General features: G+C 32.7%; 1 protein-coding gene across 15 annotated transcripts; it reads right to left on the bottom strand.

Annotated features, from left to right (window-relative positions):
- Nucleotides 1–472: 472 nt before the first annotated feature.
- Nucleotides 473–25937, bottom strand: LOC139520484 (phosphatidylinositol 4-kinase type 2-alpha-like). Of its 15 annotated transcripts, none has more exons than XM_071313135.1 (11): nt 25166–25937; nt 11167–11367; nt 10605–10736; nt 9795–9948; nt 9255–9328; nt 6210–6309; nt 5407–5540; nt 3872–3931; nt 1678–3386; nt 1216–1620; nt 473–1170 (listed from the first exon to the last, which is right to left on the bottom strand). In XM_071313135.1, exons 1-9 carry the CDS (start codon nt 25472–25474, stop codon nt 3216–3218), a joined length of 1335 nt encoding a protein of 444 aa, XP_071169236.1. In that variant the 5' UTR covers nt 25475–25937; the 3' UTR covers nt 473–1170; nt 1216–1620; nt 1678–3215. The 15 variants fall into 15 exon arrangements, with proteins under 15 accessions (XP_071169236.1, XP_071169238.1, XP_071169237.1 ...); XM_071313137.1 differs by having other exon boundaries at nt 1261–1620; XM_071313136.1 differs by having other exon boundaries at nt 473–798; nt 850–1575.

Here is a 25937-nt window from a genome sequence, read left to right as displayed (position 1 = left end):
TGTTATTAAGATGTTGGATTGCTGTCTTTACACCAAACTTATTCTTTTATAATGTGTTTTACTAAGATTCTTAAATCTTTACAGCGAATAGCAGATGGCAAATGGTGACATTTGCTTTATGGACTTTTGTTGTAATAAGCTGTACAATGAATTATAATTGCTATGTTACTTATTTGTTTTTTTGTCATCATTTTAGTACATTAATAAGGCCATTAGTTTTCTCATTAGAATTGTTTTACATTTGTGTTTTTAAAGACCTTTTATAGATGACTATGTGTATGAGTGTACAGTGACCTTTAGTTGTTAATTTTTGTGTCATTTTGGTCTCTTGAGAAGAGTTATCTCATGAGCAATCATACCACATCTTCTTTTTTATAACTTAACAAATCTTGGAAATGTGAATTGTTTACTTATATCTGAATTATCTAATTCAATTTACAAATCATGGTCAGAATGTAACACAACAGCAACTGAATTAATAATTTTAATTTAATTTCCTGAAATCAATGTCAATAACAAGTTAAAAATATCACATGTCATATACATATTGCAACACTTATCATTGTCCTCATCTCATATCTCATCCATCATATTAAATACAAATATAAATTATACAGCATGAACAATATTTAAATCATATACCAGTGACAGTGTACTGTACTAAAGTTGTCTCTTTTGAAAATCATCATTCTTTTAAAAAAGTAACTTTGAACAATCTGTGCCTAGCCACTAAGGGATGCTTGTCCATTATTTTGTGATATAAAAAAACAGGAAAATTTCTCATTCAAGACTTTTTGACTGCATGACATGTCAAAATCTCAAATTCTCTTTCTTTCCAACAATGTTTACATTAATGGCATACAAAGGGTAATTTTACAGAAATTAAGAAATGCATATTCAAAACAAGTCATGACACTTAAGATTTTTTTTAAAGAATATTATGTATTTTGTTTATGAAATTCATATAAATCCATGCTATTGATTTCATTTAATATGCTTATCTTAAATTTATATAAATATATATTTTGAAAACGGTTGTAACCTAACAATTATCCCTTAATTAGACTGATTGATTGATTGGTGTTTAACACCACTTTCAGTACTATTGTGCTATTTTGTAGGGATCAGTCTTTATTGGTTGAGGGAGCCAGAGTGCCTGGACAGAACCACCTGCCATGTACATACTTGCACAAGCCAGTGCCTGTAGAGAATCACCTGCCATGTACATACTTGCACGAGCCAGTGCCTGTAGAGAACCACCTGCCATGTACATACTTGCACGAGCCAGTGCCTGTAGAGAACCACCTGCCATGTACATACTTGCACGAGCCAGTGCCTGTAGAGAACCACATGCCATGTACATACTTGCACAAGCCAGTGCCTGTAGAGAATCACCTGCCATGTACATACTTGCACGAGCCAGTGCCTGTAGAGAACCACCTGCCATGTACATACTTGCACGAGCCAGTGCCTGTAGAGAACCACCTGCCATGTACATACTTGCACAAGCCAGTGCCTGTAGAGAACCACCTGCCATGTACATACTTGCACGAGCCAGTGCCTGTAGAGAACCACCTGCCATGTACATACTTGCACGAGCCAGTGCCTGTAGAGAACCACCTGCCATGTACATACTTGTACAAATACTTGCACAAGCCAGTGCCTGTAGAGAACCACCTGCCATGTGCAGGATTCATCATTAATGTTGACAGGATAGTGATATAGTAGTTTGACTACTTAGACCACTCAGCCAATCCCTTAGTTAAAAACAAAAATCTTGGACCATAAAAAACATGAAAGGATATGTTTTAATAGAACTATTCCAAGGTTTTTAGAATTTTCTATATTTGCCAGAATAAATAAAAAATAAACTTCATCTATCAGTTTCAAATCTTTGGTCCTCCTCAACATTTTTTATGTAATCATCACAAAACTTCAATTACATATTTATATACACATTACTATCTTCTTCTTAATTTTCTTTCTTTTATAAATTATTCACTCGCAAGTACTCGTATTTTCAAAATTAAGTACAAAACAGTAACATTTTTTTCATTACTGTATAAAGTTTACATGACTGGGCATGACTATAACATCTAGGTAATCTTGGGATTTGCTTTTGTATTTTTAAAAATGTTAAAAAGTAAACAGTAACAGTTATCTATTTATTAAAAGGTATCATCAACTTATGGGTATGTTGTCTACTTGTGAATTAAGCAGTTGCTGATTTACAAATGTATGGTATCAATATGTTAAGTAAATTATTAGAAAGAGATCCCTATCTGTTCTGCAGATGATACAAAATAAATAATTATGCAGTTTAAAAATTATCTTTGTCATGATTGAAATCAGTAGATCCATTAAAGAAACATTTTGAGATCATTTTTAAAGTCCTAAATATTTACAGCAAGAAACAGGACATTTTCTTTATCTGGGACATCATTCTAAGAGATGCAACTATATATTTTTACTTTGCCAAATGTAATAAAAAATCAAAAACTTATGAATTTTTAAAATATCAGGATAACTTCTGTTTCATGCTGTTGCTTCTTTACAAATAACAATGATAAGCATACAATATCAAAATATTTTGCTATAAAGCTGAATTGTAAGAACGGTTAGAGATTATCCTTTGAGACAGATAAACAACGATTATGCAGAGGTACTAATTGAACATTAGATAATAACAATATGTGTTAAATGTTACAAATCCTTTTGTGCATTGTAAAACTATTGTGACAGCAAAATGAATATCAATTGTAGAAAAGACATCACCACTTGAAACTAAGGCAGCAATTAATGATTTTTTTATTGCTGTAATTTATTGCATTCTTTTTATTTTTTCTCTCTAAAAATCAATTTCAAGAATTACTTCTTGAATTTACTTTGTTTTTTTAATAAATTTTAATGAAGAGAATCACAATCAGAAAGTAAACTTTTCATGTTTTTTGGTGAAATTATTGAGGAAAATGTTTGTGTGAAAAAAATAATTTAGGCTACCAAAATATACATTTTACTGAATCTGACTGAGTGCAAACTTTTGTCAAATACTTCACACTAACACTTTACAGCTATTAATAAGCATTAACGTATGTTTGGATTCCAAAATCATCAGGTCAATATCTAAATCTCTTTCCTGTCCATCTTCTTTCCTTTCTTTTATAAAAAGAAAAACATCATTAGTATGTGATTATTTTAGTTAATTTAACATTACATCAGCACCAAGAAAAGAATGGAGCTCTGTGTGCAAAGCTCTGTGTAAATGTTTCACTGTCAGTTCGGCCACGCCCACCCATTCCTTTACTTCGTTCTATTGTAACTACTGGCATCTGAACTAGTTGTACTGGGGATTTTCCATCTTTTAAAGCTTGAGTCAAATTCAAAATCTAAAAAACAAATCAAAATGTAATTAATACAAATATCTTAAAAAATTGATATGTTAAAAAAAATTAACGTGGAATTGGGTTTTACGTGAAAAAAATTACATACAAAACTATATAGATACAGGTCAACCATTTTACATGAAAACAGTCCTTTCTATTGTTATTTATCTGACAGCAGTATCTGCAAAGCTCTTATTATGAATCAAACTTTTCCTTTTTAGAAAGCTTACAAGTCTTCTAGCCAAAGGCTGTTCCATATAACATACATGGAACCCACCTTGAATTTATTTCTTTGGTACCGTGTATGCTTGAATAGAACAGCTCTTAGTATCATATAATTTAACTCCTTCAATAAAATTTATAATGCTAAACAATAATATTTTAAAAGCTCTTGAGTGATTTAACAGAGTATCTCACAAAATTATATTTCAATATATATTTATTGTGTAAAGTAATAAAACGAAAGGTTAATAAGAAGATATACTCACTTGTCCTCTCATTACAGACATCTGTTTTTCAAAAGTTCTCCTATCAAAACCTTTATCTGTCTATAAAAAGAAAATTAATTGTATAAATACTTCAGACAAGCAGGTCTGTGCTTCTTTCAAAAATGAATAATGCAAGTTTTGCAAATTGCAAAGTGTTACAGGTACTGGAACTCAAAGAGATGAAAGACTATTTATACAAATTGTATGTAGCTAACTGCTTGTTTTCAAGGTGTTTCAAAAATAATAATGATTTAAACAATGGGCATATAATATGGATGACAGTCAGGGCCGTAACTACCTATGAAATTTCTACACCAATTTTTTTTTTTAAGTAATAAAATGAAATATGTACACGAAGAACTTGAATTTAAATTATAAACAACACAAGTTTACAGTTTTAACAGTGTGATATATCTGTCATTTTCCGGATTTTTGATCGAAAGTTAACCGTTTCAGTATAGTTTTATTTCTTTTTTCGTGTGGCCGTCTGTCAGTATATATTCGTACGAGAACACATATGAAACTTTGCTTTCGACAATTTTGAATAAAACTGAACTATTCACAATCATTTAGGGGCTCAATTAAGCAGAGGAAGTTTCCTTCCTATTGTAAGTCTTTTATGATATCGGAAATTCGTTACCGGCTGAATCAGCTGTTGGATCGGGTTTTTTTTAACGTCACCCGATCGTACGAGTTCATTATGGTCAATGCCTTAGTAGTTAAACACTCCCATTCGTTGTAGCAGGGACTTTCTATACTAAGTATATACTTAGAATAGAAAGTCCCTGGTTGTAGTTATATACATGTCTGTTCAGCTTACAACGATATTGAAATTCAAGGTCCTCAATAAAAAAAAAAAAGTACGACCATCAAAACGGAGCTAGCCTTGGCTCACCCCAAACAGCAATCTCAGGCTCAGACAGCTTGTTTTTGCATAAAAATTGCTTCCAGGTTCAAGCAATACTGATGTTACTAAAAGTAAGGAAATCGAAGGAATACGGGTTACTTTTAGCCATTTTAGCGAGAAGAAAAATCGGCGGGGGCTGTGCCCCCAACCCCCCTTCCTCAATTGGCGGCCCCAAACCCCTGCCTCCCCTGAATTCGAACCCTAGTTACGGCCCTGACTGTTTTTTTATAATACTAATTCATGTGACTTCCCTCTAAAAACCTTGTACCTGAAAAGAGGATATAGTAATTTGTTTACATTTTTCACATATTGATATGGAGGGGAGTTGTTTCATTGGCACTCATACCACATCTTCTTATTTCTAGTATATATATGGTGTACATGCAGATGAAACAAAGATGTGATGTTCTACTGAGATATAGCTGAATACTTGACCTTTCCATTGGATCATAGCAATGGTATCACGGTCAGATGAAGACAACTTTCTGAAACATTTTGGTGAAATGGAAATAAGAAATAAAGGTATTTGCAAATGTTCATGCAATAGCTGTTGCCAAACCTCATGAAAAGTCAGACTTATGTCTGAATGAATGTACTTTTTATTGCAAGTAATACAATCAAGGCTAACCTTAAAGAGTTCGTACAAATCATCCACTAAGTCTTCTACAAATGTCATATCTGATAGCTGTGGTAATACTAGGTCTTTGATTTCATCGGAAAATGGTATCTTTGCCTGTGGTAGCCATGCCCAATGATATGGATCTGAAATCATAACAAGTTTTTAAGCTGAAGTTAATACTTAACATTCTAGCATGTTACTTCTTCTTTTGCAGGAAATGTTGATGGCTTTATAAATACAAAACTTTCAGTAATGTTGATCCATTAAAACTTACATGAGACCCAGGATAGGCACTTTGAAATCTCAACTATGGGTTTGTGTCATTTATGGTAAAAATTTGCCACTATAGTTGGTTACCACTTTTTGAAATTGCCTTCCATTAAGTCCATGGATTTTTAAATAGAAAAGCCCCTAGGTGATCTAGTAATCACAGATACAACCATCTACAGAAACAACTCTTTAACGGTAAATGTAAAACCAAAATTCAAATTGAATGTGACTAGCATAGTCCATTTTTATGTTTAAAAACATTGTGATAACATCTTTAGAATTAGATTTTGTCAAACATAATTTTTATCATATCCTGGAAACAACCAAATAAAAAATATGTTAAAATAAACTTGCGACAGACATCAAAATATCCCCCAACCTCTTCATACTGAATATAGTTATGTAGTTACTGCAAACCCTGTATTTTAGGATTTTATTGATTTTTAAAAAAGAGTGAAAGATCACTTAAAGTACATTTAAGTATTCTTATGTCCAGAAATTATTAACATGTGATAATAATTTGACTGTTTTGAAACACTCACAAGCTCTCCATTCATCAGGATGTTTAAAAGGGAATGCTAATCCATTGTCTATAGCTGCTACACTGATGTCAGGATTGTCAACTAAACTCCATTCACCATCCTGAAATGAAATAGAAAACCTCTTAAAATAAAATAAATCCCATTGAGTTATATTTATACAAAAATCTTTCTTAAAATACCACCAAAAAAATAAAAAAATTGCAATAGTATCATTCCACTATCATAATCTAGTTTCTTAATTTTGAATTAAATTTTCTGTATGTTACTCTAAGTAAAACTGTATGCAAAATATATTCATTTGTTTTTCATTTAACTGTGTGCCCGGTGTTCATTCAAATGAGTTCTACTGATCATGTTTGTGGTAGCTGACCTTCTGAAACTTATGTCAAAATAAAATTACAATAAAGACTTAATAAGAAAGCAACTCTATTAATGAAAAAAAAAACAACTAAAAGTTCTTTTCATAGCTAGTTGATCAACTACAAGCTGCTTAAGGATAAGCATAGGGATAAATAAGGGAAATTGTGAAATTGTTCTTTAAAAATAGCACTAGCTATTTACTGATGTGGAGTTCTATTCTACATACTGAAGTCAGTACTAATGATTTATTGACTTTTAGGCAGTGATTTAGGAGAACAAGAGGATACCATAAAACTACCCTCTGGCCTAAGTACAAAACCATGTGCTGAACAAGAATGTGTCCAAAGTACACGGATGCCCCACTTGCATTATTATTTTACATGTTCAATAGACCGTGAAATTGGGTAAACAATCTAATTGGCATTAAATTAGAAAGATCACACCATAGGGAACATGTGTACTAAGTTTCAAGTTGATTGGACTAAAACTTCATCAAAAACTACCTTGACCAAAAACTTTAACCTGAAACTCACACTTTAATTTTCTATGTTCAGTGGTCCGTGAAATTGGGGTCAAAAATTTAACTTGGCTGTAAAATTAAAAAGATCATATCATAAGGAACATGTGTACTAAGTTTCAAGTTGATTGGACTTCAGCTTCATCAAAAACTACCTTGACCAAAACCTTTAACCTGAAACTCACACTTTCATTTTCTATGTTCAGTGGACCGTGAAATTGGGGTCAAAACTCTAATTTGGCATTTAAATTAGAAAGATCATATCATAGGGCACATGTATACTAAGTTTCAAGTTGATTGGACTTCAACAGCATCAAAAACTACCTTGACCAAAAACTTTAACCTGAAGCCAAAAACTTTAACCTGAAATTTGCACTATCATTTTCTATGTTCAGTGAACCGTAAAATTGGGGTCAAAACTCTAATTTGGCATTTAAATTAGAAAGATCATATCATAGGGCACATGTATACTAAGTTTCAAGTTGATTGGACTTCAACTTCATCAAAAACTACCTCGACCAAAAACTTTAACCTGAAGCGGGACAGACGGACGAACGGACGAACGAACGGACGAACGAACGGACGAACGGACGCACAGACCAGAAAACATAATGCCCCTCTACTATCGTAGGTGGGGCATAAAAACAGTATCAGTTTATAGAAATATGGAAAAGTATTGAAAAATATGAATTTAAAAACTGCAACAAGTGTGTGTACTTGTGAAAATCTATAAGTGAATTCTAATATAAAGCAACTCTATAACTTTATATAATTTTATTCGTTTTGATCAAATCTGTATCTCATTTTGCTTTATTCTTTACGAAGGGGGCATGTGTTGTTTGGCTAAGCATATCCCAACTTGTAATTCAAGACATCTGGAGTATAAAAGTGTCTGAGATTTCTGAAAAGCCAACACACATCACTACTGAGCTGCTGACCAAATAGAAAGTTATTCTGATGAGAAGATTCTCATAAAAGTGTGACAAAAAAATTGAAGTTCATTCAACATATTGAAAGATTTAAAGTATAAGCAAACCGGAAGAGGGTATGATACATATTCAAAAAGTGTTCAATATATATATACAACCCATCACTGTCAAACTGTTGACCAAAAATGAAGCCATTCTTTTTTTAGTTTCTAAAAAAGTGTTAAGGAAACTATTTGTTGGACAGACAATGTAATTATGATATAGCTCTAACTTTTAAATATTGTAAACCAACTTATTTTCGCCGATACTTAATTTCGCTTTTTGTCCTTCCTAGACCTCTTCACGGCTATTTATTTTTGCGATTTTCTGAAAATCAATGAGGAATGATCCAAGTATTACGATTAATGTTCATGTTATTTTTCTATTTGCGAAAGTCGCGAAAATAAATCACTCGAAAAATTAGTTGGTTTACAGTTATAATAACACTTTATGATTGGGGGTATATTTTTTAATGCCCCACCTACAATAGTAGAGGGGCATTATGTTTCCTGGTCTATGGGTCCGTCCGTTCGTCCGTCTGTCCCGCTTCAGGTTAAAATTTTTGGTCAAGGTAGTTTTTGATGAAGTTGAAGTCCAATCAACTTGAAACTTTGTACGCATGTTCCCTCTGATATGATCTTTCTAATTTTAATGCCAAATTAAAGTTTTGATTCCAATTTCACGGTTCACAGAACATAGTAAATGATAGTTGAAATTTCAGGTTAAAGTTTTTGGTCAAGGTAGTTTTTGATCAAGTTGAAGTCCAATCAACTTGAAACTTAGTATACATGTTCCCTATGATATGATCTTTCTAATTTATAAGCCAAATTAGAGTTTTTACCCCAATTTCTAGGTCCACTAAACATAGAAAATGATAGTGCGAGTGGGGCATCCGTGTACTATGGACACATTCTTGTTTGTATATATTTTAGTGTATAGAGGCAGAGATAAGAAAAGACTTTAAACATATATAGGAAAGTTTAAAGAGGAATTTCATACATAAGGCAAAAATTTAAATAATTTATGCAAGATCTCTTAACAGACAAATAATCTATATTCAATTTATATGTATTATTCAAAACAGTATAATCTTTGCATGCATTGTCAAAGCTGAAGCTTAAAAGTCTTAATATATGGTATTTTCTTCGCAAGATCGCACTCTGTTTTTCTCTTCTTGTTTTAAAATTCTATTTAACCCACCTCTATGTCTGTCCCTGAGCTGCCTCGTGATGACACTGGGTCATACTTTATTAACCAGTTGTCATTTCCTCTATCTACAAGATCAATATGTATTTATATTCAGAAATTATTCAAGTTGACGAAGATTTATTTAGGTTCAACTAAATTATTATTAAAGTTTCATACTTTTATCTGCAAACACAAAACTCCACTGACTTCAAATAAAGGCCTTGATAACTACAAATTAAGGCTTTTACAAAATCACAGACTACAATCTAGGGCTTTTATAAATTCACGGACTACAAATTAGTGCTAATTAGTGCTTATATAACTCAACTGACTACAAATAAGGACTTCACGATTTCAAATTAGAGATAGACTACAAATTAGGGTTTCTATAACTCCACAGACTACAATTAAAACAGAATTCCCAATAAATGTTTGTACAACTGAACAAGACTAGCACCTGTCGCATACAGGTATCCTTGCATTGGGACTTAGCAATTTCTACCAAAATAACATTGACAACAAATTTTATACATTTAAAATAATCGGCTTTACCTGTGTTTCTAATTATATAATCTAACACTACAAGTCTTTCAAATAAATGCTGTAATCTTGTCGCTGTAGATATTGGAAGATCTTCATGATCAAATTTCCGAAGCCAGAAATCAGCATCTTTGAAATCAGTTACAAACAGCTGAAATGAACCAGTCTGCAAAAGAAAAGGTATTGACTCTTGTAAAACAAGTTGAACTAAGGGCTATTGATCTCTAACGATACTCCCTTTATAATAATTTGGTAAACAGGAAGTTAAAACAAATAGTATTTCTAGAGAAAAAATGAGACAAAAATTTCACATATGTGTATAAAGAATAAATAAGTATCTGTAAACATGGTAAAGACAAAGGAGTGGGATTAAAGATTGCAATGGATTAGTGATACATCTGCATCTGAATCACACAGTAAAGCATGCTCACATGAAGATTAATTAATAAATGTACCAAATTTCAGGGAGTTCTGATTTGTAGTTTCTTATAAAAATGTGATCAAAATCTTATGGGACGGAAGGATACTGATGTAAACCAGTAAACCTCGCCTATTTTACAGTAGGGGTATAATTAGAGACAATGATGATTACTTGATATGGAGAGGCTCCTTCAAATGGACATGCTGCCAATTTTCTATCCAATCAACAAAACTTCATAAATTATGTTAATCAAAACCTCATCATAATGGAAGAAAGCAAAACATGTCTTGTTTGAGAGATTTTTGGGGGTTATACATGAATCATTATCTCTCTAAATCACACGATCAATGGTTATTTTTCACAAAATCATCTTATGTGAACTATATTTATATAAAACAAACCTTTGGTGGTAAACCTAATCTATGAAATCTCTTTCCTAAAGCTGGTACTTTCTGTAATATGCTCTGTTTTGTCCTGGATTTTAACCTGTCGATGTCTGTGTAATTAAATGTTTCACTAGATAACCTTACTACCTACAAACAGAGAAACACACTTTAAGAATGTAAATTAAAATAAACCTTTTATTGACACTAGTCTAGGGGAGGGACATTCTGATTTTAACAGTGCTTATTGAACTTTAAATTAGGGTAGGCTATTTTTAGATTCAAAAATAGGGAGGAGGGTAATAGGAAACAGACATCTTTTTTTATTTGGCCTTAGTCATCATTTGGCTTGTTTGTTAAATGATGATAAATTGGTCACTTCCAAAATAAAGATAATAATAGAACATAATAACATGACATACTACTTTGAGGTTTAAATTTAATAGTGTTCATTTAAAATAACACTTAAAATTCAATACAACCTAATAATATCCAATATCTGTACTTAAAAAGACTCCCCATTCACTTCCTACCTCATATAGACGTCACAGTTTACACTATAAATTGATTTTTCCCTTACCTTGGTTTTTGGGACTATACTCAATTGAAGCTTTGAGTCTACGAGACTAGCACCTGCCTCAGACAGGTATCCTTGGTTTGGGACTAAGCAATTTCTTCCAAAACAACATGGGCAACATATTTTATGCATCCATTTGGTCCATTTTGGATTGAGTAGACCATATGGTTCTTCATCTTTTGGTTTAAACACACCAATTATTTTCTGAAAAAGAAAAGATGACATGATTAAACTTCTATTTAAAAAACATGACTCTAACTCTGACCTAACATTTATAACAACATTCTTCAGTTTTGTTATGGATCAATATGTCAAATTATTAAAGTTTAAAGCTTGAATAACATCCAGTGACAGATATTTCAGGTAAAAAAAAAACAATAACATGTTGCTTAAACACTGTGTAATGTTTCCCTGCTTGTGATTTTAAAAGTAGTGGTTTATTTTTTGAGCTACATAGTCATATATTCCATATCATTAATCATGATCATTAACCAATACTAAATTAACAAAAATTAACAGAAATTAAGATTTAGGAAAGTCCTGATTGTGAATACACTTGCAGAAATTCTCGACATCTTATTTTTGTTCAAGTTGGTGCCTTACTCCAATTCTGTATATTGTGTATGAGGACATTTAGATCAAATAATTAAAATGTGCTGTGTTTAGGGTGTACAATAGCTACCAAATCATATTTTACGACTTAAATGACTACCCTCAAGTTTTGGTAATGAATATTCACAAGTCATGTACCCAGAACATGCAAATATTTGTTTGAGTATATACACTTATTTAAAATAACTGCAAATGTACATTTGCAATTTACTATATAATAGAATGGTTTTCAACTCATTACTGTCTGACACTACAACTTTTAATATTTTTTGTAGTCCTAAAAAATTATTTTAACTCAGGGACTAAACTTAACGGTCGCTCAACATCATTTCATGACCAGATTTTTGGCTGGGCGAATATATTTATCACTCTGATTGCCCAGCTGGCGACTGAAAGTATTTTGCATTGAATCCCATGTCTACTCTTTCCCCTATTCCAAATAATAATGATGTCTAGAAAGGCTATTATATTTTTTTGCTTTGACGCTTTACAGCTGTAAATATAAAAGCCTTTCAAGACGCCATAATTATTTGGTCTACCCTTTCCCCGCAATGTAAACAAATCAAAGAGCAGATTGCTCTATCGATACGATTGCTATTGTTTTCATTGACACATGTATCTGGATAATATTATTTTCAAAACTAATTCAACTGCACATGTAAAATGTAATTTACGTAATCTGAATAGTTACAAAATAGCCAATACCGGATAAAAGAGGGACGAAAGATACCAAAGGGACAGTCAAACTCATAAATCGAAAATAAACTGACAACGCCATGGCTAAAAATGAAAAAGACAAACAGACAAACAATAATACACATGACACAACATAGAAAACTAAAGAATAAACAACACGAACCCCACCAAAAACTAGGGGTGATCTCAGGTGCTCTGGAAGGGTAAGCAGATCCTGCTCCACATGTGGCACCTGTCGTGTTGCTTATGTGATAACAAATCCAGTAAATAGTCTAATTCGGTAGGTCACATTCATAAAAGTGTATGAACAATGTACTTAGGCCTATTGTGTTTTATTTTTGTACTATTAATTCCAAGTTTACTTTCCACAGCAGTTACTGAGACTCAGAGTGACAGAAGGTATTTCACTTCGTATCATTCCAAGAGTTGAGTTTAGTCCCTGTAACTGGACGAATTATGATTTTTAAAAAGACTGCTTCAAGTTAATATTTTTTCACTCCTTCTTTAAGTGTTTAAAGACCTTCAATCGTAGATAAATGTATAGGGTTTTCTTTTGTGACATAAGAGATGTCAAGAAAAGTTTATTTTCTTAAATGTCAGTTTAATAGATATAGGAAGATGTGGTGTGATGCATGAGTGCCAATGAGACAACTCTACATCCAAATAACAATTTATAAAAGTAAACCATTATTGGTCAATGTACGGCCTTCAACACGGAGCCTTGGCTCACACCGAACAAAAAGCTATAAAGGGCCCCAAAATTACTAGTGTTAAACCATTCAAACGGGAAAACCAATGGTATACTCTATTAAAAATGAGAAACGAGAAACACATATAAATTACATAAACAAACGACAACTACTGTACATCAGATTCCTGACTAAGGACAGGTGCAAACATTTGCAGCGGGATTAAACATTTTAATGGTACCAAACCTTCTCCCTTTTTCTGAAACAATAGCATAACATCACAACATAGAAAACACACGATAAAATATAAATTGGAAGGCTTAACTCAATCAAAAACTTTTAAAAAATGATATTATATATAAAATCAACAGTAGAATAAACAAATGAAATAAGAAAAATGTATGAAGCAATAGGGTCATCTTGCATTTTAAAAGGACGATACACAGGAGCAATAAATGTGGAAACAAGGTCAAATTCCTTCGGGACTAGTTATGTTCAAACCAGTAGTCTAAAGGGGTGAGGTTCTCACTATTCTGGGAGCTGTCAGATGAGTTTCGTCAGATGCAAACAAAATGTATAATGTATAATGTCCATACATGTAGTTCTGGACTATGCTTTACATGTAGCTTGCATCAAATTATGCGTTCATCAATGTTAGGATACTGAAGTGAAGCAGCCATGAAAATATATGTGATGACATTTTAGTTGCAGTCTATGGAAATATATGTGATCGACAATTTAGTTGCAGCCTATTCAGAAATGAGAACTGTAACTGTGTAGATATATTGTTGGTCGGATACATGTATGTACAGTGTACGGAGTGTTCATGGTTCAATATTTCAATAATTTCAATAGTGCACTGTTGTTATTGTGACCGTGGATATGTATATAGTGACAATTCATAGGATTTAAAATCAAGTTTAATCTACACTGAAAAAAGACAACATTTTACAGTACCAGTGGTTCATCTGACAAAGGCGGTAAATACAGGATGGGTAAAGATTAAGGTCCACGGACATAGTCGTAGAACAAATTACTTTTTCTAAGAAAAACTTAGCTACGTACACCCTCTCTCCCATGAACAAAATAGCATCCACTTGTCCCTTTGTCACTTAATATTGGTTGATCACCAGCAATTATTGCTAATTCTGCATCATAAACTATCTCAGCATATTCTCTATCTTGTGGAAATCTATTCTCAAAGGGAGACAGGTACTTGTTGACATCAATAGGCTGGTTATCATTGCATGCCCCATAATTATCATTATTTGGCAATTCTTCCCTGACAATAATGTTGACAGTATCAGAATCCTTCGTCTCCATAACTGTTACAGATTTTCATTTTGCACTGTATGTGCAACTAACGTGCAAAGTCGTGTTTCCTGAATCAAATGATTCATCCAAGACCTTGAGCAATGTTGAGCTCCTAACTTTATCCCTTTATAGTACAGCAGTGAATTGCTGGTTACCGAAAATTTAACAAATTAAAAAGATGTGTCAAATCCTTATCGTTTTTGTCCTGTTTTAACAGCAGATCTTATTTATCATGGGTAACACACAACTTCTCTCGCCGGTATTTATAATTTTTAGTTCCGGTTTATGTTTTTTTATTTCCTTTCGACTGTGTCTGTCATTTTTGCATTGCGCATATGTTAGTGAAAAGTAAATAAACTTTCATTCACAATAAAAGCTTGAATTCATGTCCCATCTGTTGCTAAATCCGTTTATTTCGAATGTTTACATTTGTCGATCAACGTGGACCAAGGGACGTAACTCTTTTGACATTCAAGGGGAAGTAACTTTGAAAGTACTTTTAAAAATCATCATGAGACAATGATGATAATGACAGTGTAAGAGTTAGCCTTATTTTATTTTTTCTTGATTATTTCGAAATAAAACAAAAATTGTTTGAGGTTACACATATACCCTAAAGTGCATGGCTCAATCCCATTAAAATCTTAATTTCTTAGGTTTTTTTAAAAATATTTTTATATATATAAAATTGTTATTTTATCATTTATAGATTTTTCTTGTTATAAATGTAAATCCCACTCATAACAATAACTTTGAAGCAATACTTGGTTTATGATCATCAAGATACTGAAAATCATTATAAAATTTAAGAAAAATAGCTAGATGATCCTAGATAGCTAGTGAAATTTATTTTCAAATCGATTCGTGACACTGTCATTTCATATAGATCATTCAGGTGGGTCTCATTGGGGTCTAAGCGTGATGCGGGATTGCCAATTTTTTGTAAGCGTGACACGTGAAAGTCAAATTATTGTGCCGTGAAAATGGGAAATGAAGTCTAGTGGGACACGGGAAATTACAAATAGAGGCTCTCATTAAAGGGCAATAACTCCTATATGGGTCAACTGACCATTTCGGTCATGTTGACTTATTTGTAGATCTTACTTTGCTGAACATTATTGCTGTTTACAGTTTATCTCTATCTATTATAATATTCAAGATAATAACCAAAAACTGCAAAATTTCCTTAAAATTACTAATTCTGGGGCAGCAACCCAACAACAGGTTGACTGCTTTGTCTGAAAATTTCAGGGCAGAAACATCTTGACCTGATAAACAATTTTACCCTAGTCAGATATGCTCTAAATGCTTTGGTTTTTGAGTTATAAGCCAACAAGAATGTGTCCATAGTACACGAATGCCCCACTCGCACTATCATTTTCTATGTTCAGTGGACCGTGAAATTAGGGTCAAAACTTTAATTTATAATTAAAATTAGAAAGATCATATCATAGGGAACATGTGTATTAAGTTTCAAGTTGATGTAACTTTAACTTCATCAAAAACTACCTTGACCAAAAACTTTAACCTGAACTTCGCACTATCATTTTCTATATTCAGTGGACCATGAAATTGGGGCCAAAACTATAATTTGGCAGTAAAATTAGAAAGATAATATCATGGGGAACATGTGTACTAAGTTTCTAGTTGATTGGACTTCAACTTCTTCAAAAACTACCTTGACCAAAAACTTTAACCTGAAGTGGACGGACGAACGGACGGACGGACGAACGAACGGAGGCACAGACCAGAAAACATAATGCCCCTCTACTATCGTAGGTGGGGCATAAAAACTGCATTTTACCCCTTTGTTCTATTTTTAGCCATGGTGGCCATCTTGGTTGGTTGGCCGGGTCACCGGACACATTTTTTAAACTAGATACCCAAATGATGATTGTGGCCAAGTTTGGTTTAATTTGGCCCAGTAGTTACAGAGAAGATTTTTGTAAAAGTTAACGACGACGGATGACGACGGACGCAAAGTGATGGGAAAAGCTCACTTGGCCCTTTGGGCCAGGTGAGCTAAAAAAAATGATAATTGCTTACATATAAAGTGTAAGCGGGATACGGGAATCTGACAAAACAGTAAGCGGGATCCGGGATCAGAACCCCCAATGAAACCCCCATTGAGGAGGTGGTATATTTTTGTCAATATCACAAAGGTACATAATAAAAAATTTCAGACATTTGTCAGTCTGTCAGCTGACATAACTATAAAAACTGTAAAAAAAATGAAATTATAACTTTGTAATTTCTTAGTTGTATGCCTTAACCTTTTAATCATGAATGCTCAACACCAAATATTTGAAAGCATGCAAAGGAAAATAGCCATTTTGAAATCTTGTCATTTGTATTCACATATAAAAGTCAATGTTTTACTCAATAAAATCTTTTCACCACAATATTCTTTCCAATGATGTTTATATATTATGTTTTAATATCAGCAGTTATTTATAGTGTGGGTTTGAAAACTTTGGGTTTAGAATTAAGAAAGTACCCTGGTTCTCTTATGCTCCTCCTCCTCCCGCCTGTGTTGAGGTTAAGGTTAATGGAACTATCAGTTATTATTGTACTTCTTGTGGAGAGTTGTTTCATTGGCAATCATACCACATCTTCTCATTTTTATATTGACCTAAAGCTATTTACAATAGTAAAATAATTATGGTCATTGAACTTGAAAAATTTCATGGAAATATAGATTATACCCCCTTTTATGTATTTCCAGTTTTCAACCCTCCTTGAAGATTCTGAGCTCATACTTGGAATATAACTGTACATACATATGATTGCTGATCAGGTTTTTCAACAATGCTATGAAAAGGACTAGAATAAATACATATGTATGACAGTATCACCCAAATTATTAACATATTTGCTTGAAACACCTGCATTAATTTTGATATAAATTGACTGACTAAATAACAAATAAACTCATCAAATACATTGTCATTGTTGTAAAGTGTTAAGATATTCATATTTGTGTGAATTTGCTTGAGTGTTCTTTAGCACTTGCCCTTGGTGACTCTTGCATATGGACAACAATACTATTTGTTCATATGCATCAGCCATGAGGAAGGACTTTAAAATCATATTAAAATGCTATTTTCATAATGGATGTGATGCTGCTTTTGGTGCATGGTCAATAAACACTTATCATGATGGTTTATATGGCTATATATATAATATATTATTAACTCAATTTATATTTTATATTTGAGTTGTTTTTCTTGTGTATTGTTTAGATTGTAATTGTTTAATATAGAACTCACTGTACTGATTATGCCCATAATGGGTCCTCTATTGGAAGTTAAAATAATCGGGGAATGTGTCCTATGATGATGCCCCCATTCACATATATAACATTATACAGGGACATAACTCAAGAACTGCAAAAATGGAGCTACCCAAATAATAATCAAATTGTACTTGATTTGAGTTTTGTGGTAATTAGCGTTGTGTATACATTTCATAACATTTAGTTGAGACAAACTTATCATGCTTATGATAGACGACACAAAAAAGTCCTCAATTTTTCTATTTGTAGAAGACATAACTCTATTCAAAAGATAAAAGTGACACCACCAAAATTAAAACTTGATCTATGTTTTGTGGTAATATGTATTGTGTATAAGTTTCATAAGATTAAGTTACAGCAAATTAAATATCGAAAACAGAAATGAAAAATTTAGCAATTTATACACACTCCTTCTAGAACTAAATACAGTTATGCTATTATACTTTAACCAAATGCTCCGCAGGGCACAGCTTTATACGACCGCAGAGGTTGAACCCTGAACGGTTGGGGCAAGTATAGACACAACATTCAAGCTGGATTCAGCTCTAAATTTGGATTGTGATTAAATAGTTGACACAGCATAGGTATCTGACACAGAATGAATGTGGTCTAATGAACTTAAAATATTTTTTTTTGTCTTTGAGCAATTCACTATGCTGTTGAATATTAATCAATTAAGAATTTTTTTATTTATTTATGAAATCTGAAATGAGAAAAATTGATTAATTTTGGACCCTTTGGACCTTAATGTAGAAAAATTGGCCCCCCCATTTTTTTTCACATCCCCCTTTCCTTTTTTCCAAAACTGATCTCAATTCAAATTTCTAATGGAGTTTGCAACAATAACTACATCATAAAATATTAGATGTAAAAGAAAGAGCTTGTTATCACTGAATGGTAAGGATTGTTTTAATTTATCAGTTGGCAGTAAAATGAATATACATTGTATATTGTATAAAACAATGATTTAAGTTGATTCAACTACTATTCTGGACAAAGAAAGATAACTCCAATTGAAAATTTCTTGCTATTGCACAATATTGTGCAACTAGATATTTCTTGCTATTGTGCAATACTGTGCAATTGAAAATATTTGCTATTGCACAATACTGTGCAATTGAAGATTTCTTGCTATTGCGCAATACTGTGCAATTGAAAATTTCTTCCTATTTCACAATACTGTGCAATTGAAGATTTCTTGCTATTGCTGAATACTGTGCAATTGAAAATTTCTTGCTATTGCACAATACTTAATATAATAATTTTGGATCCTGATTTGAACCAACTTGAAAACTGGGCCAATAATCAAAAATATAAGTGCATGTTTAGATTCAGCATATCAAAAAAGCCCAAGAATTCAATTTTTGTTAAAATCACACTTAGTTTAATTTTGGACCCTTTGGACTTTAATGTAGACCAATTTGAAAACGGTACCAAAAATTAAGAATCTACATACACAGTTAGATTTGGCATATCAAAGAACCCCAATTATTCATTTTTTTGATGAAATCAAACAAAGTTTAATTTTGGACCCCCATTTGGACCAACTTGAAAACTGGGCCAATAATCAAAAATCTAAGTACATTTTAAGATTCAGCATATCAAAACAGCCCAAGGATTCAATTTTTGTTAAAATCAATCTAAGGTAGCAATACACAGTTAGGAGTTTAGTTTCGCATTTTGGCCCCTGTGGATTTTTCAAATAGGAAAGTTATTGTGTAATAAAATTCATTTTTAGACAGATGAGTGCTAATTTAGCCTTCAAAGATGGTTTATAAGTACATCAAGATTATTTTTTACATGTTTTATGGGCTGTTTTCTGTTTAACAATCCGTATTTTCATAGCTAGACCGGCCATCGGTCCAGAAATTATTGTACTGTTTACAAACACTCTTTTTCTACACAAAGTTTTTGACGCAATTTTACAAAAAAATGAGATGAAAGACATATGATTTTCATTGGATTTGCTGAATGATATATGTACACAGTTTCAGAAAAGGTATTACTTCAAGCGATTGAAATTCTACTTTTAGCCAAATATTGGGGAAATATGTGACATCTTTCCCCCCCTTTTTGCAATATTTTATAACAAATAAATGCAGATTGTTGCCATGGATACACCAAAAAGAAATGATATTTTACCATTTTATATGCTGGATATAAAATCTATGGAAGATTCTGATTACATACATATGCCCATATATGACACAAACAGTAAGCTTGATATTGCAAGAAAGCAATGAAAAGGGGATGGTAAAATTCATAAGGGCAAATTTTAGTATTTTTTCCTAACTGTTTATTGCTACCTAAGTTTAATTTTGGACCCTTTGGACTTTGATGTAGACCAATTTGAAAACGGGACCAAAAATTAAGAATCTATATACACAGTTAGATTCGGTATATCAAAGAACCCCAATTATTCAATTTTTGATGAAATCAAACAAAGTTTAATTTTGGACCCCCATTTGGACCAACTTGAAAACTGGGCCAATAATCAAAAAATCTAAGTACATTTTTAGATTCAGCATATCAAAGAACCCCAAGGATTCAATTTTTGTTAAAATAAAACTAAGTTTAATTTTGGACCCTTTGGACCTTAATGTAGACCAATTTGAAAACAGGACCAAAAATTAAGAATCTACATACACAGTTAGATTCGGCATATCAAAGAACCCCAATTATTCAATTTTTGATGAAATTTTGGGCCCCTTATTCCTAAACTGTTGGGACCAAAACTCCCAAAATCAAACCCAACCTTCCTTTTATGGTCATTAACCTTGTGTTTAAATTTCATAGATTTCACACTGAAATGTCTAGCCTTCTTTACTAATCATTGATATTATGTTGGTAATCCTAAATATAAATCTTTATTACAACTGTCACAACTAATTAACCTTAACCAAGAAAACTAAACATTGACCAATGAACCATGAAAATGAGGTCAAGGTCAGATGAACCATGCCAGGCAGGCATGTACAGCTAACAATTCTTCCATACAACAAATATAGTTGACCTATTGCTTATAGTTTAAGAAAAACAGACCAATACACAAAAACTTACACTGAGCAATGAACCGTGATAATGAGGTTAAAGTCAAGAAAATGAGGTCAAGGTCAGATGACACCTGCCAGCTAGACTTGTACACCTTACAATCATTCCATACATCTAATATAGTAGACCTATTGTATACTGTATAAGAAAAACAGACCAAAATACAAAAACTTAACTATAACCACTGAACCATGAAAATGAGGTCAAGGTCAGATGACACCTGCCAGTTGGACATGTACACCTTACAGTCCTTCTATACATGGAATGTACAAGACCTATTGCTTATAGTATCTGAGATATGACTTGACCACCAAAACTTAATTATATAACCTTGTTCACTGATCCATGAAATGAGGTCGAGGTCAAGTGAAAACTGTCTGACGGGCATGAGAACCTTGCAAGGTACGCACATACCAAATATAGTTATCCTATAACTTTTAATAAGAGAGAATTTAACATTACAAAAAAATTTTAACTTTTTTCCAAGTAGTCACTGAACCATGAAAATGAGGTCAAGGGCATTGGACATGTGACTGACAGAAACTTCGTAACATGAGGCATCCATATACAAAGTATGAAGCATCAAGGTCTTCCACCTTCTAAAATAAAAAGATTTTAAGAAGTTAGCTAACGCTGCTGCTGCTGCCGTAGCCGGATCACTATCCCTATGTCAAGCTTTCTGCAACAAAAGTCGCAGGCTTGACAATAAGACCAGTTTGACAGTGACAAAGACTGATTATGTTTTCCTGGCGCTTTTGGCCATAGGACAAAGAACAAACTGTGTACTCACTAGGCTAACAAAATCTCATCTGATTCCTAGGCTTAGTTTAAAGACTCATACATGTAACTCCTACAGAAATCAACTGTTAAAAAAATTATTGTGGATATGCACATTTACGTATTATTTCCTCATTATCTAAACTAAAAAGTTTTTTTAAATTCTGTAGTGTAGTTTTAAAGGAGTACTAGTTGTACTGACAAACTGTAAACGCAGTACATTAATGCCAAAATGCTATGTTCAAATGGGCACAACTCCAAGAAGATGTATGAAAAACAAGCAACTAAATTTGTTACAATAATTTTGCTGTTGTTCAGATGTCTCCTGTTCTTTTTGTAAAGTGTGTTTGTAATGTCACTATAGCTAAAGACTTACAAATTAAAAAGTCATAACTATCGTTATTTACTCATTTTATTTTTAAATCCACCTGTACCAAAGTAGAATGCGAAAGTTATTTGGAAGGAAATGTTACAGTTTAGTGAAGGAGTTTAAATTGCATTGATTGTTTTAAAATCAATTTTGTTTTGATTTCTAAGTGAATAAAATGCTTCGCTGAGAGCAGCCTGATATGACAGCAGAGGTTGAACCCTCAGATCAGTAAGGGCTACTTTGACACAATATTCAAGCTTAATACTGTCTGAATTTGGATTGTGATCATAATATAGTTTTCTTACACAAAATCAATGTGGTCAAAGATCTTACAAATCTATTCCCCAATACTGACAAACAAAAAATTTGGAAAAAAATATTAATCCCCTAAAAAAAATGGGAGAAAAAATCCCCTCCAACCAAACTTTTTGAAACCCCCCTTGGAGCAATAACCCCAAAAGTCAATCCCAGCCTTTCCTTTGTAGTATGGAACCTTGTAGTACAATTTCAGAGAGATCTATACACTTTAACACAAGTTATTGTCTGGAAACTTAGAAAAATGCTTGTTTTTGGCCTTTTTTGGTCCCTCTTTCCTTCATGTTTTGGGCATTTAACTGCAAACTCAATCCCCTCATTCCTTTTGAGATATGGAACCTTGTGGTACAATGTCAGAGAGATGCAATTACTAACACACACGTTATTGTCTGGAAACTAAAAAAAATGCTTGTTTTGTCCACTTTTTGGCTCTTAATTCCTAAACTGTTGGCCCCATAACAGCCAAAATGAATCCCAACCTTCTACTTGTAGTATTAAACATTGTGGCACAATTTCAGAGCAATTGTAATACTCATATACAAGTTATTATCCTGAAACTAGAAAAATGCTTGTTTTGGGCCACTTTTGGGTTCCTAATTTCAAAACGGTTGGGACCATTATCCCCAAAATCAATCCCAACCTTCCTTTAGTGGTATTGAACCTTCTTACAAATTTCATAGACATCAATTCACTAAAACTTAAGTTATTGTACGGAAACCAATGTGTCTTTTGATGACAACATCATATCATTATACTATCCAAAAAAAATGTTTGCGGTCGTATCAAAATAAAAGGTCAATTAAGCTTCAATTAAGTACTTTTGAAGCTCCAGATGTTGGGTTAGCTCACCAAAAAAACAAAATGTAGTAATAAGCATTACAATTTTTTTTGAGGGAAAAATGAGGTGAATTTTTGAGTTCAAGGACCATATAACTCTCCACAAAATCATCAGACTGGAACAAAATTTGAGCATGATAAAACACTACACCAAATTTCAAATCAATATCTTCAAGCACGAAAAAACTAGAGGACACAGGTGGATTCATGACAAATTTGTGTTTTAGTGATGGTGATGTATTTGTAGATCTTACTTGACTGAACATTCTTGCTGCAAAATATATTGTAAAAATTTACAAAAATTTACAAAAATTTACAAAATTTACAAAATTGTTAAAAATTGACAATAAAGGGCAATTACTCCTAAAGGGGTCAAATTATCATTTGGCCATGTTGACTTATTTGTAGGTCTTATTTTGCTGTACATTATTGCTGTTTACCGTTTATCTCTATATACATGTACAATAATATTCAAAATAATAATCAAAAGCTGCAAAATTTTCTAAAAATTACCAATTCAGGGGCAGTTACCCAACAACGGGTTGCCTGATTGGTCTGAAAATTCAGGGCAGACCAATTTTGACCTGATAAACAATTTTTCCACATTTTAGATTTGCTCTAAATACTTTGGTTTCAGAGATGTAAGCCAAAATCTACATTTTACCCCTATGTTCTATTTTTAGCCATGGCGGCCATCTTGGTTGGTTGGTCGGGTCACCAGATTTTGGTAAAAGTTAACAACGACACCGGACCCCAAGTAATGAGAAAAGCTCATTTGGCCCTTTTTATGTAGATGGAGTGTAAAATTAAAGTCCCCTTCGACTTCATCGGCAGGGGACTAAAAACAAGAACAGCCTTCCAAATTAAGCACTGATCATGTCTTTTCTATTATAAGTGGGCCTTTTTCACACACTTACTCAAACTCAAAGAAGGTACATTTGTACATTGTAACTCTATAGTCTACTGCAAGTAATTCAATGCTTGTCCTCTAGTACTGCTATGTATCATATTTGATTTTGTTCATAAATTTTGCCTTTTTCTGCACTTTGGTCAGGTTGTTGTCTCTTTGAAACATTCCCCATTTCTATTCTCAATTTTGTTGATGATAGTCATCTCCAAGATGAGAATAGAATTCATGACAAAAATCTCTACGTCTGAAAAATTTTACTTGTTAATTAGTAAATCTTACCTTGCTGATAATTTTTGTGATTTTAAAGTGTCTAGTTTATTTTATCTATCATGTCTACATTTTGTATATGGTACATGTACATGTATTTTAATTTGTATCACATAAGCAAAGGTGTAAAAAAAATTGGTAAAAATCATCATTAAAGTGCATTAACTCTAATAACATGATTAAGGAAATGTTGGATTAGGCCCGGCAGATGAGCAAAATAGGAGTTCACAGACCTCACACCACGGCTTATTTAAGGTAGAAGATAATCTGTTTTGTGAAGAAAAATTATGATTCATAAACTCTCAGTTTCAATGAACAAACATGTACAGTATAAACTTAATAAAAAGCAAGTAAATGTATATAATATGCTTTATATTAGTGAAAAGTCAGTAAATACTCTAATAAACATGTGATGATAAATCTTCTTGGATTGTAACATACATTTGCTTTTGTACATTTTGGTAACATTTTAAAGATTCTTTGTTCATGTTGCCTACCCATGCCCTGAAGGGTTGGGTGGGTAGGTAGGTAGGGATTTTATTTTGTGGAGCAAACAAAGATACGCTATATGCTTTACTTTACTTTACACAAGAAAACAACCTTAGAGCAGAATTTTTTTTAGGGTAGGCTGCTTTTAAGGTGGGTACATTTATGACATGTTATGATGTTGATGATGTGGGTAGGGGCCAGACATCAAACAATTTGAATTTTAGTTTTGACCTGCAACTTTTATTTACAGTATATTTTGATTGTCGTGTAGTACATTGTAAATGGTGAGACTATAATTATAGTACATTGAATCTGAATCTGGAACTGTACAATCTGTACATTGTCATTAGTAAGTATTAATCAAAGATATAAATACTAACCATATCGGTATTTTTTACAAAGTAGCTTCCACTTGAACCTTGATAGATTCTTTCTGGCAGAATTCCTTGATCAATTGCTGCTTCAGCATCTCTGATTATTTCTTGAAAATTTGGATCATCTGGGAAATTATTTTCAAATAATCCATACTCATGTTCAACTCTGGAAACTAGCAGAGGTGAACTTTCTTCATTGCCCCTTGTATTTGTACGGGTTGGTGACCTTGGGATACGAATATCAGGCAGTCCAGGCGCTGAAAATGTTACATCAGGAGGTGGCGCTGCAGTATGTACATGTGAATTACTACTCATTCTCAATTTTTTGTTCAAAGGAAAACTGGTGTAAAATAGAATAGGTATACAAACTGTCTATAAATATAAAAGCAGAAACTTATTTGACAGATACCAGTGTCATTATATTGTTTGAAATTGTTTTAAAAAGTTTCCAAGTTTTTATAACATGTCCTTATCAGATTTGTATCTGTCTACTGATCGTTTAGCTAAGCAACAAGATAAGATTTTTCGACTCTGGACCACTAACTGGAAAAGTTACTGTCAAACTGTGGCAGCTATGCTGATGAGTCACTTTTCTTTAACCGATTTTATTGATTGATGAATTGACGATTTCTTTTGGAATACGAATCCATACTGGTATCGATTAAATCTATGATCAGAGAACACAATGAAACCGAAACTCACATCACATGATTCAATTTGAGGATGACAAAATATTAATTTGGTTTCGGAACTCCTCAGCTGTTCCGAACACCTGTTG

This window comes from Mytilus edulis, chromosome 4 (assembly GCF_963676685.1).
Source record: "Mytilus edulis chromosome 4, xbMytEdul2.2, whole genome shotgun sequence".
Taxonomy (NCBI): domain Eukaryota; kingdom Metazoa; phylum Mollusca; class Bivalvia; order Mytilida; family Mytilidae; genus Mytilus; species Mytilus edulis.
Note: the sequence above shows the minus strand (reverse complement) of the source record. Positions and strands in the feature narration are given on the sequence as shown.

What these genes read in the sequence shown, in the direction of transcription:
- LOC139520484 (XM_071313133.1), bottom strand. Translation starts at nt 25,474, where the DNA reads ATGAGTAGTAATTCACATGTACATACTGCAGCGCCACCTCCTGATGTA. An exon ending in GTATAGTCCCAAAAACCAAG is followed by an intron (nt 10,737 to 11,166) that starts GTAAGGGAAAAA and finishes CTCTGTTTGTAG; the next exon opens with GTAGTAAGGTTATCTAGTGA. An exon ending in GATTAGGTTTACCACCAAAG is followed by an intron (nt 9,949 to 10,604) that starts GTTTGTTTTATA and finishes TTTCTTTTGCAG; the next exon opens with ACTGGTTCATTTCAGCTGTT.